This window comes from Salvelinus fontinalis, chromosome 3 (assembly GCF_029448725.1).
Source record: "Salvelinus fontinalis isolate EN_2023a chromosome 3, ASM2944872v1, whole genome shotgun sequence".
In the NCBI taxonomy this organism is placed as follows: Eukaryota; Metazoa; Chordata; class Actinopteri; order Salmoniformes; family Salmonidae; genus Salvelinus; species Salvelinus fontinalis.
The window spans coordinates 32,663,627-32,678,433 of NC_074667.1; the positions used below are offsets into that span (position 1 = coordinate 32,663,627).

A 14,807-nucleotide genomic window follows, 5' to 3' on the forward strand; every position below is an offset into this window, starting at 1 on the left:
TTTGTGAGGATCCTTCGGGTATTCCGTTTATACCCAGTGAAAACTACTACTTATTGGAGACGCATATTTGATTCAAGGTACTTTACACACAATAAACTGGAAAAACACTCAAGCTTCTTATTTTGTTATCAGATATGCACAATCCCATCTTTTCAAATACCGTCAACTATTCAATTTAAGTGAACAAACCTCCGGCTGTTACGGCACTTAACTTTTGGCACCATTCTTACGCCGGTGAGAGACAAAACAACCACAGCTGAGATGACAGACCTTTTGGTATCTATCCTTATCCTATCCTTTGTGATGTTTAGCAAACATTTTAACATGATTACAATTCAACACTGTCATGTCACTAAAGACGAGGGTCAGACAAATGACAGTCTGCACCAATTTGACAAGTTTTGTCATGTGTAAGACCTTCAGATGTCCTCCACAACACCCTCTTAGCAAATCCCATTCATCATTCCGTGCATCATTAGAGAACAGGCTTACAATTGTAACCAAAATGATTTGGGAATATAATTAGCTTATGTTGCACAGGTTCTAGACAACGCTGTTAACACTGTTAGTTCCCATATAAACAGTGACACGACAAGTAAGGATGCTGAAGTGAGAAGGGGCAGACGTACATGACCAAATAAGGAAAAAGTACACATCCCAAAAGGGAGGGCTGCTTCTGCTCAGTGAACACAAATCTCCCTATAAAAGAAGCCATCTATGACCTCCCTTGGACTGACTGAAGGCCACCCAGCAAAGGTAAGTAAGTGCCACAGCTCTCACAAAGATTTACTAGTGGCCAGAGAGATGCTTATTTGCTCCTTTAGAGATACATTCTTGTCTGGTTTACTTATAGAAAAAAACTCCTGCAATCACAGATGACTCATTTTGTACTAGTTTCAATTGTGTGTATTTACATTTTACATGTTTGTCATTTAGCAGACACTCTTTTGCAGAGTGACTTACAGATAGTGATTTCATTAAAGATAGCTAGGTGAGACAACAACACATCACAATCATATCAGGTACATTTTCCATCAACAAAGTATTTATCAGCAAAGTCAGTGCTAGAAGGGAAAGACAAGTGCTTTAAAATACATATATAATAATTGTATTGAAAACTGACAAAACTCTCTCTTTTCAAGTATCAACATCTAACCAACTTGGTCCCAGCAATATCCTACGAACTTGGGCAAGAAAAGAGGTACATTGTGTTAACTGTATCTGGCATGTACAATGTTAGTATGGGGAATACAATACAATTTAATACAAAATATAGCCTTTACCAAGATTAGTCAAAGGAAGATGCTTAACTAGATCTTGTTGATACAATTGTATAAAGAGTTCATTACATATAGTAAAGGTTTTCAGAGAAATGTAGTTTAAGTAAGAACATGGGACATTATCACCAACATCTAAAAATCATTCAGATTCTTGTTTGTGGAAGATAAAGATTAGCATTGGCATTTGTCATTGTAGATAAAATAACTCGTTCTTTTCTTGGCAGAGGGTAATCATGAGCACTGATGCAGAGATGGCGGCATTTGGCCCGGCGGCCATCTACCTCCGAAAGCCAGAAAGAGAGAGGATTGCAGCCCAGGCTGCTCCCTTTGATGCCAAAACAGCTTTCTTTGTGGTTGAGCCCAAAGAGATGTACCTCAAAGGGGTTCTCCAGAGTAAAGAGGGTGGCAAAGCCACTGTCAAAACACTGTGTAACAAAGTAAGTAGATGTCTACAACAGTGAGAGTTCTGTAGGATGGAAAATATGGCAGTGAAAAATATTTTATTGACAGTGCGGTGATGGCTATGCTGTTTTCTAAGCTCAAACCTGTGATATGAGTTCATTAAAACCATCATCTAATTGTTTGAGTAACCAGTCATTTACAAAATGTTATTCCTGTCACAGGTTCTCACTGTCAAGGAGGATGATATCCACCCCATGAACCCTCCAAAGTACGATAAAATTGAGGACATGGCCATGATGACCCACCTCAATGAGGCAACGGTGTTGTATAACCTCAAAGAGCGTTACGCAGCATGGATGATCTACGTGAGTTTAAATGAAAGATAATCTAGCGTTCAAGACATGAATCAATGGAGAGTTTAAATGTTAACAAACCTTATTCTCTTCTATTACAGACCTACTCTGGGCTGTTCTGCGTCACTGTGAACCCCTACAAGTGGCTCCCAGTGTACGACTCTGTAGTTGTGAATGCTTACAGAGGCAAAAAGAGAATTGAGGCCCCACCCCACATCTTCTCCATCTCTGATAATGCCTATCAGTTCATGCTCACTGGTACACAAATACCCATGCTACTAAAATGACTTAATGTACAGAATTGCACAATGTGTTTGTAACTTATTCACACGTGCCTTTCCGTTTTCAGACCATGAGAACCAGTCAATTCTGATCACGTAAGTCCAAATCAATGAGTAAATGAGGGTAAGATTATGGTTAAAAAACACAATCAACTTGCTCACTGATGGATGTTCAGTAAGTAATATTGCGGTTTAGTAAAAAAAAAAGTAAGTGAGATTATTGAAAAGAAGAATGATAGGAGTTTAACTAATCTCTGTCTAACCCCAGTGGAGAATCTGGTGCAGGAAAGACTGTGAACACCAAACGTGTCATCCAGTACTTTGCGACAATCGCAGTGGCTGGAGGCAAGAAGGAACAAACAGCAGCTGCTACTTCTGGGAAAATAAAGGTGAGAAACATTACTGTAGCCTAACATATCTAGTATAAAGGGGTTGTATGCATCAAAGATCCAGTATGTAGGCATCATCAAAACATGACTAAATGTGATGTCATCTCTAGGGGTCGCTAGAGGATCAAATCATTGCAGCCAACCCCCTACTGGAGGCTTATGGTAATGCAAAGACCGTGAGAAATGACAACTCCTCCCGCTTTGTAAGTATAAAAAAATGCCTTTTTGTATTTGTGAGCTTTCTTGGTTTTGAAGGGTTGTATACTGATGTATATCTAATGAACCTTTTAGGGTAAGTTCATCAGAATCCATTTTGGAACAACTGGAAAGTTGGCCTCTGCTGATATTGAAACATGTAAGTGCTTCATGATCAGCGTCTCTTTATCCAGTTGTGATTGACAAATGTAAAAGACTTGTGCTCATACAAAAACGTATGCTACAGATCTGCTGGAGAAGTCTAGAGTGACATTCCAGCTGTCTGCTGAGAGAAGCTACCACATCTTCTATCAGCTCATGACTGGACACCAGCCACAATTGCTGGGTGAGAGACAAATACAGAAATATGACATGGAATGCATAAGGTCAACAGTAAATACATTATACATTAGTAATAGTAAATGTGCTGAATAGTTTTTTCTAATTATTGAATTCATTATTGTATTCCAGAGGCACTTCTGATCACCACCAACCCCTATGACTATCCCATAATCAGTCAGGGTGAAATCGCTGTCAAGAGTATTGATGATACAGAAGAGTTCATCGCCACCGATGTAAGTATAAAAAAAAATACAAATGTAGGAAAAATATAATTGTATGATATAACAGAATAGTAGAAATGTTTCTCTAAAAAACATGAACACGTCTAAAAAGTAATTAAAAAGCAACTTGTATAATGACTGTATGCCTTCGACAACACATGTTAACTGTTATCGTAGCTTATATTTTAATAAAGTATGACAGTCAGTTACATTGCATTCCATCAAGATTCCATTAAACTTTTCCAGAGAACATTTTAACAATCTGTATCATTGTGTTACTGAAAACATGAATAAAACATTTCTTAAAATCTCCATAGACGGCCATTGACATTTTAGGCTTCACTGCTGAGGAGAAGATTGGCATCTACAAGCTGACTGGTTCTGTGATGCATCATGGGGCAATGAGGTTCAAGCAGAAGCAGCGTGAGGAGCAGGCTGAGCCTGATGGGACTGAGGGTAAATATCAGAATAAAATTATAAAATTCAATGGACAACTAACCTACCTTATCTCTTGCCATATCAACTGTACTCAACTGTTGGAAGCCTTTGAAAAGGTCACGGTTAATTTTCTAGGTTCTTCCAGGCTAATTTATATAGCCTAATTTACAGGTTTAAGCAATGTATCAAAACATATATTTTTTTAGAGGGCATAACATTTTCTCTCCTAACCAGTGGCTGATAAAATCTCCTACCTCATGGGCCTGAACTCCGCTGACTTGCTCAAAGCTCTGTGCTACCCCAGAGTGAAGGTCGGGAATGAGATGGTGACCAAGGGGCAGACTGTACCACAGGTAGAATCTTTTAGACTATTTTCAATTATTGTACACAAGGGAGATTTGCAAAAAGTAAAATGAATGTGAATTTTATGCAGGATAAAAATATATATATTTTGTTCTGTAGGTGAACAATTCAACTATGGCCCTCTGTAAATCAGTCTATGAGAAAATGTTCTTGTGGATGGTTGTCCGTATCAATGAGATGTTAGACACAAAGCAGGCCAGACAATTCTTCATTGGTGTGCTGGACATCGCTGGATTTGAGATCTTTGATGTGAGTATTTGTATACCGTAAATTCAGCACGTTGCTGTTCAGCTTATCCTGCTGCTTGAAAACAATTTAACCAAGAGTAGACATTATGCCTGTACAATATCTACTGATCAAAATATGAACTAGCAGTCATGTTGGGTAACTCTTGACTTTCAACGTTTCTGTATTTAAACATTAGTACAACAGCTTGGAGCAACTTTGCATCAACTTCACCAATGAGAAACTGCAACAGTTTTTCAACCACCACATGTTTGTACTGGAACAAGAAGAGTACAAGAAAGAGGGAATTGAATGGGAGTTCATTGACTTTGGTATGGACTTGGCTGCCTGCATTGAGCTTATTGAGAAGGTAGGTGAAATCTTAAGAAAGCAGACAATACAATAAAAGGCATGTCTGCTTATCAGTTTAATATTTCACATCTTGTCACCCACAGCCAATGGGCATCTTCTCCATCCTTGAAGAAGAGTGCATGTTCCCCAAGGCTTCAGACACTACCTTCAAGAGCAAACTGTATGACCAGCATATCGGTAAAACCAAAGCGTTTGAGAAGCCTAAACCTGGGAAAGGCAAGGCTGAGGCCCACTTTGCCCTGGTGCACTATGCCGGTACTGTGGACTACAATGTCACAGGCTGGCTGGACAAGAACAAGGACCCCCTGAACGACTCCGTTGTGCAACTCTACCAGAAGTCCTCAGTCAAACTGTTGGCTATGCTGTATGTAGGAGCAGCAGCTTCACAAGCAGACGGTACATCCCATAGTATCTAGAATTTCTCATACTACAAGATGAGACTATATCTACCCCTTCCCTTGTTATATAGTTCATGATTATAAAAGCATTGCGGTTGAAGTGGTCATTTGAGTTAAACTGATGGCATTGGTATTACTGGAAATCTCAGTACACTGGATTTATTTAGGATTATAGTGAAATCATGTAAAAATCTAATTGGAATAAGAATATAACTGGCCTTACACATTTGTAAACAGATGCAGCAAGAGGAGGAGGAGGCAAGAAGAAGAAGGGTGGTTCCTTCCAGACTGTGTCTGCTCTGTTCAGGGTATATACATGTATATTATCCCTTATTATGTTGATGCACTACGGTGCAATACTTTGTCAAATGTAAATTGTGGGGGTTAATAGGTAATTATCATTTGTATTTCATTTTTTGGTTATGATAAGGTAAAACAGGTGTACTGTATAACATCTCTTTAAGTTGTTCATAGTTGATATTCTTTCAAATCCATAGGTATATTTCATCAATTGAAATGACTGGACATCTTACAGTGTGTGGCTTGAAATTTAAAAGTGTCAAACACAACTTTGTTTATTATAGAATCTCACAACTCACACTTTTTCCAATCCCACAGGAGAATTTGGGCAAGCTGATGACCAACTTGAGGAGTACCCATCCTCACTTTGTGCGCTGTTTGATTCCCAATGAATCAAAGACACCAGGTCTGGGCTCATTGTCAATTATTTGAATCATTGTTTATAAAGAATCTGAGAAAATAAGACTCCTTTACTGTACTGGTTAGCTTGAGGAAAGTCGTAGAACATGCTATTTCCTTGTCGTTAGGTCTGATGGAGAACTTCCTGGTCATCCACCAGCTGAGGTGTAATGGTGTACTGGAAGGCATCAGAATCTGCAGAAAGGGCTTCCCCAGCAGAATCCAATATGGTGACTTCAAGCAGAGGTAATTCATGTTCAGTAAGGGAAAATGCCAACAAGATGTTCAAGTACTTCTTTCATAGGCATGATCACATCAAATACACATTTATTTGGTGTTGTATTTTTTTAAATATATATCTCCCTTAATCATAATTTCAGATACAAAGTATTGAATGCAAGTGTCATCCCTGATGGACAATTTATTGACAACAAGAAGGCTTCAGAGAAGCTCCTGGGATCAATAGATGTGGACAAGAGTCAGTACAAGTTTGGGCACACCAAGGTAGAGCATGAGACAGCAGCATCACTTTTCCCACAAAAAAACAAAACGTTGAGCTCAATCAAAAAAAAGAATAGTTCTATATTTTCTATAAATATAATCAAGATACATATTCCTATAGGTGTTCTTCAAAGCTGGTCTGTTGGGTACTCTGGAGGAGATGCGAGATGAGAAACTGGCTACTCTGGTGACAATGACTCAGGCTCTCTGCAGAGGTTACGTCATGAGGAAAGAGTTTGTCAAGATGATGGCGAGACGGTAGCTACACTATTTTAAAGAGTACATTTTATATTGAGCCAGTGAAGAGAATCCCCCCAAAACTATTTATTTTATGATTATTATTTACAGAGAAGCAGTTTACTCCATCCAATACAACATCCGCTCATTTATGAATGTGAAACACTGGCCATGGATGAAGCTGTACTTCAAGATCAAGCCTCTTTTAAAATCAGCAGAAACTGAAAAAGAGATGGCTGCAATGAAGGAAAACTTTGAGAAAATGAAGGAGGATCTGGCCAAGGCGTTGGCCAAGATAAAAGGGCTTGAGGAGAAAATAGTTTCTCTGTTGCAGGAAAATAATGATCTGCAGCTACAGAGAGCAGCGGTAAGTTAATAAATTGCTTGTTTAATACAAGATTAATATTAATCTTGTTCATGTCATTTTACTGGCATTTGATTTCCAGTGTTGCTTCATTTCTGTTGTATTTGTTGCAGGAAGAGAATACTCTCTGTGATGCTGAGGAAAGATGTGAGGGACTCATCAAGAGTAAGATCCAGATGGAAGCCAAACTCAAAGAGACATTTGAGAGGCTGGAGGATGAGGAGGAGCTCAATGCTGAACTGACTGCCAAGAAAAGGAAACTGGAGGACGAGTGCTCTGAGCTGAAGAAAGACATTGATGACTTGGAGCTCACCTTGGCCAAAGTAGAGAAGGAGAAACATGCCACTGAAAATAAGGTTTACCATTTATTATAAGCCATTACGTTTTGTATTCATTTTAAATGTAAAAGACAGAGCATTGATGATTTGATATTGAATAATTCAATTTAGGTTAAAAACCTGACAGAGGAGATGTCTTCTCAAGATGAGAGCCTTATCAAGTTGACGAAGGAGAAGAAAGCCCTCCAAGAGGTGCACCAGCAAGTCCTTGATGATCTCCAGGCAGAGGAAGACAAAGTCAACAATCTGACCAAAGCCAAGACCAAGCTTGAACAGCAAGTGGATGATGTGAGCGATGCGACAACCTTAAAACAGCTTAATATTACCATCAAAGGAAATACAATAAATTAACAGTTAACCAAATATTGTGAAACTGTTCTTGTGTGGTCTAGTTGGAGGGTTCCCTTGAGCAAGAAAAGAAGGTCCGCATGGACCTTGAGAGAGCCAAGAGGAAGCTTGAAGGAGATCTGAAACTGGCCCTGGAGTCCTTGATGGACCTGGAGAATGACAAGCAGCAGTCTGATGAGAAGATCAAGAAGTAGTTTTAAAATCGAAACAGTTGTTGAACCATTCTCTCAGAACTGATTGCCGGATATATCTTTTAATATATACGTTTTATTTCAAACAGGAAAGACTTTGAGACAAGCCAACTTCTCAGCAAAATTGAAGATGAACAGGCATTGGGTGCTCAGCTTCAGAAGAAAATCAAAGAACTCCAGGTGAACTGTTGGTTCAATATACCCCACTGAATAAGATTCATGAGACAGATTCACCATCTTCCAAATTGCATGTTTTAAGCAAATAAACATTTAAATCCATTATATATTTCAGGCTCGTATTGAAGAGCTGGAAGAGGAGATTGAGGCTGAACGTGCTGCTCGGGCAAAGGTTGAGAAGCAGAGGTCTGATCTCTCCAGGGAACTTGAGGAGATCAGTGAGAGGCTTGAAGAAGCTGGAGGTGCAACATCTGTCCAGATTGAGATGAGCAAGAAGCGTGAGGCTGAGTTCCAGAAGCTGCGTCGTGATCTTGAAGAGTCCACCCTGCAGCATGAGGCCACCGCTGCTGCTCTCCGTAGGAAGCAGGCCGACACTGTGGCAGAACTGGGAGAACAAATAGACAACCTCCAGCGTGTCAAGCAAAAGCTGGAGAAGGAGAAGAGTGAATACAAAATGGAGATTGATGACCTCTCCAGCAACATGGAAGCTATCGCCAAGGCAAAGGTGGGAGATGATGTGGTTGCCAGAATGTATTTAAAAAATATATAAATAAACTTATCAAAAAGCATGAAAAATTGCTCGATAACCTGTTGAACATTGTTAATAGGGTAATCTAGAGAAAATGTGCCGAAGCCTTGAGGATCAACTGAGTGAATTGAAGACAAAGAATGATGAGCATGTCCGCCAACTTAATGACATAAATGTTCAGAGAGCAAGGCTTCTGACTGAGAACGGTGAGTTTAAAATGAAAAGTTTGTATTTCTGTTTGTTTTCCATAATACCAAAAAAGCTAACTTCCAACTTTCTCCGTCTCAATCAGGTGAACTTGGTCGTCAGATGGAGGAGAGAGAATCTCTTGTTTCCCAGTTGACCAGGGCCAAGCAGACTTTCACACAGCAGATTGAGGATCTCAAAAGGCAGATTGAAGAGGAAGTGAAGGTTCAATGCCATCTTCTACTATACTGCATCTTTGTGATTCATATTAATGTTATATTTGGCTTAAGTGCTTAATTTGACTTTTTTCCCCCATACTGTTGACATTTAGGCCAAAAATGCCCTAGCCCATGGTCTGCAGTCATCCCGCCATGACTGTGATCTGCTTCGGGAGCAGTATGAGGAGGAGCAGGAGGCCAAGGCTGAACTGCAGCGAGCATTGTCCAAGGCCAACAGTGAGGTGGCTCAGTGGAGATCCAGATATGAAACTGATGCCATTCAGCGCACTGAGGAGCTTGAGGATGCCAAGTAATTGAAAAACATTCTACCACTCTTCATACTCACCAAAGTACCTACAATAGCTAAAATCTGAGTTTTTCTCTTTTGACAGGAAAAAGCTTACCCAGCGTCTGCAAGATGCACAGGAGGCTGTTGAAGCAACAAACTCCAAGTGTGCTTCTCTGGAGAAGACCAAGCAGAGACTCCTGGGTGAAGTGGAGGATCTCATGATTGATGTGGAGAGAGCTAATGCTTCAGCTGCCCTGCTTGACAAGAAGCAGAGGAACTTTGACAAGGTAATGTTTTGACAAAGATGTGAATACAGTAAAATCTATGCATTTGTGTATTAATTTACTTAACTGTTTTCCCAGGTTCTGACCGAGTGGAAGCAGAAGTATGAGGAGGGCCAGGCAGAGCTAGAGGGGTCTCTGAAAGAGGCCCGCTCTCTCAGCACCGAGCTGTTCAAGATGAAGAACTCCTATGAAGAATGTTTGGACCACCTGGAGACACTGAAGAGAGAGAACAAGAACCTGCAACGTATGGGGAAATAAAAAAAAACGACAACAAAAAATGTCAGTGCACCGTTTATGCTGTGTGGATACAAATCTACAATGTTGATCATTTCTCTCCCCTTTTCATTTCAATAGATGAGATCTCTGACCTGACTGAACTGGTCGGTGAGTCTGGAAAGAGCATCCATGAGCTGGATAAGGCAAAGAAGACAGTGGAGAATGAGAAGGCAGAAATCCAGGCTGCACTAGAGGAAGCAGAGGTATGCCCCACAAGAGTTTTTATGTCAACAAAGTGATCATGATGATATACATGTCATACCTAAATCCCTACATTACTTTGGTCATTGTTCAATTCTATTATTTAGGGCACACTGGAACATGAGGAATCCAAGATTCTTCGTATACAGCTGGAGCTCAACCAGATCAAAGGTGAAGTTGACAGGAAGCTGGCAGAGAAGGATGAGGAGACAGAGCAGATCAAGAGGAACAGCCAGAGGATGATGGACTCCATGCAGAGCACTCTGGACTCTGAGATCAGGAGCAGGAACGATGCCATGAGAGTCAAGAAGAAGATGGAGGGAGACCTCAATGAGATGGAGATTCAGCTGAGCCATGCCAACCGCCAGGCTGCTGAAAGCCAGAAACAGCTGAGGAACGTCCAGGGAGCGTTCAAGGTATATATACTTTATTTTTGTATGGAGTCCCAAATGAATTGTTCTTTCTCTTTAGATGATGTTAGAATACATTTTCCTCTAAACCTCAGGATGCCCAACTGCAACTTGATGACGCCATACGCGTCGCAGATGACATGAAGGAACAAGTAGCCATGGTGGAGCGCAGGAATAACCTGATGATGGCTGAGATTGAAGAACTGAGGGCTGCCCTTGAGCAGACAGAGAGAGGCCGCAAAGTGGCCGAGCAGGAGCTGGTTGATGCCAGTGAGCGTGTTGGACTGCTGCACTCTCAGGTACATATAAAATATTAACTTTCTCTCAGTTACAAATCGGGAGAGGTACAATCAAGTTTTGGCATGTGATTAAATGCCCCCCATTCATTCAGAATACCAGCCTCATCAACACTAAGAAGAAGCTGGAGGTTGACCTTATTCAGGTCCAAGGTGAAATGGAAGACACTGTCCAGGAGGCAAGAAATGCAGAGGAAAAGGCTAAGAAGGCCATCACTGATGTGAGTTTCATCTTCTGCCTTCTGTATCTATTTTGTTCAGATCCAGTAGAATTTTCTTGAGTAATAATGACAATATCTTAGAATGAAAGCAAAAATAGTTTGGACATTTCATTAACATACACAATGATCAAGTTTGACATACTTTACCCTTTACAAGTATTGCAGAAGTGTTCATATAATCAATGTACACAACATATTACTCCAGGCTGCCATGATGGCAGAGGAGTTGAAGAAGGAGCAGGACACCAGCTCTCACCTGGAGAGGATGAAGAAGAACCTGGAGGTCACAGTGAAGGACCTGCAGCACCGTCTGGATGAGGCTGAGAACCTGGCCATGAAGGGCGGAAAGAAACAACTCCAGAAACTGGAGGCACGGGTATGTACTACACATTATTGCATATACGGATGTAGAGCAAGCTACATTATATATGAAACCTTAACTGATAAAAAATGGAACTCCTATATGTAAGGTCCGTGAACTGGAGAGTGAAGTTGATGCTGAACAGAAACGTGGAGCTGAAGCTATTAAAGGTGTTCGTAAATATGAGAGGAGAGTCAAGGAGCTCACCTACCAGGTACAACCATGAATCTTGATACTAAAAAACAAGATATTGTATACTGCAGTGGACCATTTGACAGGAAATGTCAATCTCTTGTAAACTGTGCAGACCGAAGAGGACAATAAAAATGTGAGCAGGCTGCAGGATCTGGTGGACAGGCTTCAGTTAAAAATGAAGGCCTACAAGAGAGCGGCTGAGGATGCTGTGAGTATGATACCCAATGACAGATTTTTAAAGTAATGGTGACATAATAAAATAACGAATTGTGCTAATTATTTAAAAATATTTAAACAAATGAATAACTAACTATATGTTAGGTATTTATACGTACTTGTTTCAAGGAATCCTTAATAAATCAAGTTTGTTATTACATTATAATAATGTAACAGAGGAAGTTGTTACTAAGTAAAGCAGACTGTAGATAAAGTAAAGTAGTGATCCTGTGTGGCTCAGTAGGTAGACCATGTCGCTCGCAACGCGAAGGGTCGTGGGTTTGAAGCTGCTGGGGCCACCTATACGTAAAATGTGGCCCCAGAAGATTCACCCACGACCTTTTGTGTTGCAAGCGCCATGGTCTGTTACCTAATAACAAACTTCATTTATAGATTGACTGTTAATTGCTTTGGATTAAAGCATCTGCTCAAAGGCATATATTATTATATTATAAATAGGCCTAGTAAATAATGATGGTTATTGGAGAAGATGGAAATATATTTTGTACATATAAAAGTACATATAAAATCGTTTCTAAGGTACAGCTTGCAGTAAATAAGGAGCACAATATAAAATGGGATATGTAATACAACCCAAATGATATGAAACCTGAATAAAGTCAAAGAATCAAGTTTACTGAGACCTTTTACCGTGTAGTTGGTTTCTGTTGTACTTTTGGTATGATCATTACTTCTTTATTTATAAGATTTGGATGATGATAAGGTAAACAATTCATAAGAAGTTTGAACTTTGCATGTTTTGCCAAACAGCATCATTGTTGAAATGTATATTTGCAATCCTACAGGAGGAGCAGTCCAACATTCACCTGTCCAGGTACAGGAAGCTGCAGCATGAGCTGGAGGAAGCTCAGGAGCGTGCCGACATCTCTGAGTCCCAGGTCAACAAGTTGAGAGCCAGGAGCCGTGAAATTGGTAGCAAGGTACGATTACATTTAACAACATTTATAAAAAAAAAATACGAAAAAATCTAATCACACAAAACAAGCATTTGTTGCTAAATCTTTATTACATTGTGCCAGTCCCGTAGTAAACTTCAAGGAGAAGATATACAGTTGAAGTCTAAAGATTACATACACCTTAGCCAATTACATTTAAACTCAGTTTTTCACAATTCCTGACATTTAATCCTCGTAAAAAATCCTAGTCTTAGGTCGGTTAGGATCACCACTTTAGTTTAAGAATTTGAAATGTCAGAATAATAGCAGAGAGAATGATTTATTACAGCTTTTATTTTTTTTCATCACATTCCCAGTGGGTCAGACGTTTACATTCACTCAATTAGTATTTGGTATGATTGCCTTTAAATTGTTTAACTTGGGTCAAACCTTCTCGGGTAGCCTTCCACATGCTTCCCACAATAAGTTGGGTGAATTTTGGCACATTCCTTCTGACAGAACTGGTGTAACGGAGTCAGGTTTCTAAGCCTCCTTGCTCACACACACTTTTTTAGTTCTGCCCAGAAATGTTCTATGGGATTGAGGTCAGGGCTTTGTGATGGCCACACCGATACCTTGACTTTGTTGTCCTTAAGCCATTTTGCCACAACTTTGAAAGTATGCTTGAGGTCATTGTCCATTTGGAAGACCCATTTGCGACCAAGCTTTAACTTCCTGACTGATGTCTTGAGATGTTGCTTCAATATATCCACATAATTTTCCTCCCTCATGATGCCATCTATTTTATGAAGTGCACCAGCCCCTCCTGCAGCAAAGCACCCCCACAACGTGCTTCACGGTTGGGATGGTGTTCTTCGGCTTGCAGGACTCCCCCTTTTTCCTCCAAACATAATGATGCTCATTATGGCCAACAGTTATTTTTCTGTTTCATCAGACCAGAGGACATTTCTCCAAAAAGTATGATCTTTGTCTCCATGTGCAGTTGCAAACCGTAGTCTGTCTTTTTTATGGCGGTTTTGGAGCAGTGGCTTCTTCCTTGCTGAGTGGGCCTTTCAGGTTATGTCGATGTAGGACTTGTTTTACTGTGGATATAGATACTTTTGTACCTGTTTCCTCCAGCATCTTCACAAGGTCATATGCTGTTGTTCTGGGATTGAGATGCACTTTTCGCACCAAAGTACGTTCATCTCTAGGAGACAAAACGTGTTTTCTTCCTGAGGGGTATGACGCCTGCATGGTCCCATGGTGTTTATACTTGCGTACTATTGTTTGTACAGATGAACGTGGTACCTTCAGGTGTTTGGAAATTACTCCCAAGGATGAACCAGACTTGTGGAGGTCTACATTTTTTTCTTGGAAGGTAGGCCTTGAAATACATCCACAGGTACACCTCCAATTGACTCAAATTATGTAAATTAGCCATTAATCATTTTCTGGAATTTTCCAAGCTGTTTAAAGGCACAGTCAACTTAGTGTATGTAAACTTCTGACCCACTGAAATTGTGATACAGTGAATTATAAGTGAAATAATCTGTCTGTGAACAATTGTTGGAAAAATTACTTGTGTCATGCACAAAGTAGATGTACTAACGGACTTGCCAAAACTATAGTTTGTTAACAAGAAATTTGTGGAGTGGTTGATAAACGAGTTTTAATGACTCCAACCTAAGTGTATGTAAACTTCCGACTTCAACTGTATACTGTAATACTTTGCAATGTGGCAAATGGTTAATATATAAACTATAAAAATCCCATTATGGTAAAGTATAAGCATGACGTTTTTTTATTCTTTTCACATTCTTTTCCAGGGGAATGTGGCTGAAGAGTGAGGGACGAAGTCCAGATTAGACACATTATCAACAGGTCATACAATATGATTTTTGGTAAAATGTTCTCATGAATCAAAAATAAATCTGCAAACCATATCCAAACCGTGTCAATTGTTTTCATAATTTATCATTGAAATGAATTGAGTCATACAAACACCTTCCTCGGATATCACTGATTGAACCACTAATACATGCCTGATGATGTCGTATTCCTCCTAAACATCATCACACAGTTACATTAGTCAGCATATTATCACTGTTCCTG

At 39.9% G+C, this 14,807-nt stretch overlaps 1 protein-coding gene across 1 annotated transcript; it reads left to right on the forward strand.

Annotated features, from left to right (window-relative positions):
• Nucleotides 1-1,513: 1,513 nt before the first annotated feature.
• On the forward strand, nt 1,514-14,542 carry LOC129844674 (myosin heavy chain, fast skeletal muscle-like). The gene is made up of 39 exons (XM_055912723.1): nt 1,514-1,717; nt 1,904-2,047; nt 2,137-2,293; nt 2,385-2,412; nt 2,585-2,705; nt 2,816-2,908; nt 2,997-3,060; nt 3,148-3,246; nt 3,372-3,475; nt 3,781-3,919; nt 4,136-4,254; nt 4,364-4,513; nt 4,689-4,859; nt 4,945-5,257; nt 5,497-5,567; nt 5,878-5,965; nt 6,087-6,204; nt 6,339-6,462; nt 6,581-6,717; nt 6,808-7,063; nt 7,174-7,416; nt 7,510-7,686; nt 7,791-7,936; nt 8,027-8,117; nt 8,230-8,619; nt 8,723-8,849; nt 8,936-9,054; nt 9,161-9,357; nt 9,440-9,623; nt 9,699-9,864; nt 9,975-10,099; nt 10,205-10,513; nt 10,603-10,806; nt 10,899-11,024; nt 11,230-11,400; nt 11,495-11,599; nt 11,693-11,788; nt 12,603-12,737; nt 14,522-14,542. Exons 1-39 carry the CDS (start codon nt 1,514-1,516, stop codon nt 14,540-14,542), a joined length of 5,832 nt encoding a protein of 1,943 aa, XP_055768698.1.
• The last annotated feature ends 265 nt before the right edge of the window (nt 14,543-14,807 follow it).

Bases quoted from the DNA above. Each gene is read 5' to 3' on its own strand.
- LOC129844674 (XM_055912723.1), top strand. From the start codon at position 1,514: ATGAGCACTGATGCAGAGATGGCGGCATTTGGCCCGGCGGCCATCTAC. The intron at 7,064-7,173 runs GTAAGTTAATAA...TATTTGTTGCAG, and splicing joins TGCAGCTACAGAGAGCAGCG to GAAGAGAATACTCTCTGTGA. The intron at 11,600-11,692 runs GTACAACCATGA...TAAACTGTGCAG, and splicing joins TCAAGGAGCTCACCTACCAG to ACCGAAGAGGACAATAAAAA.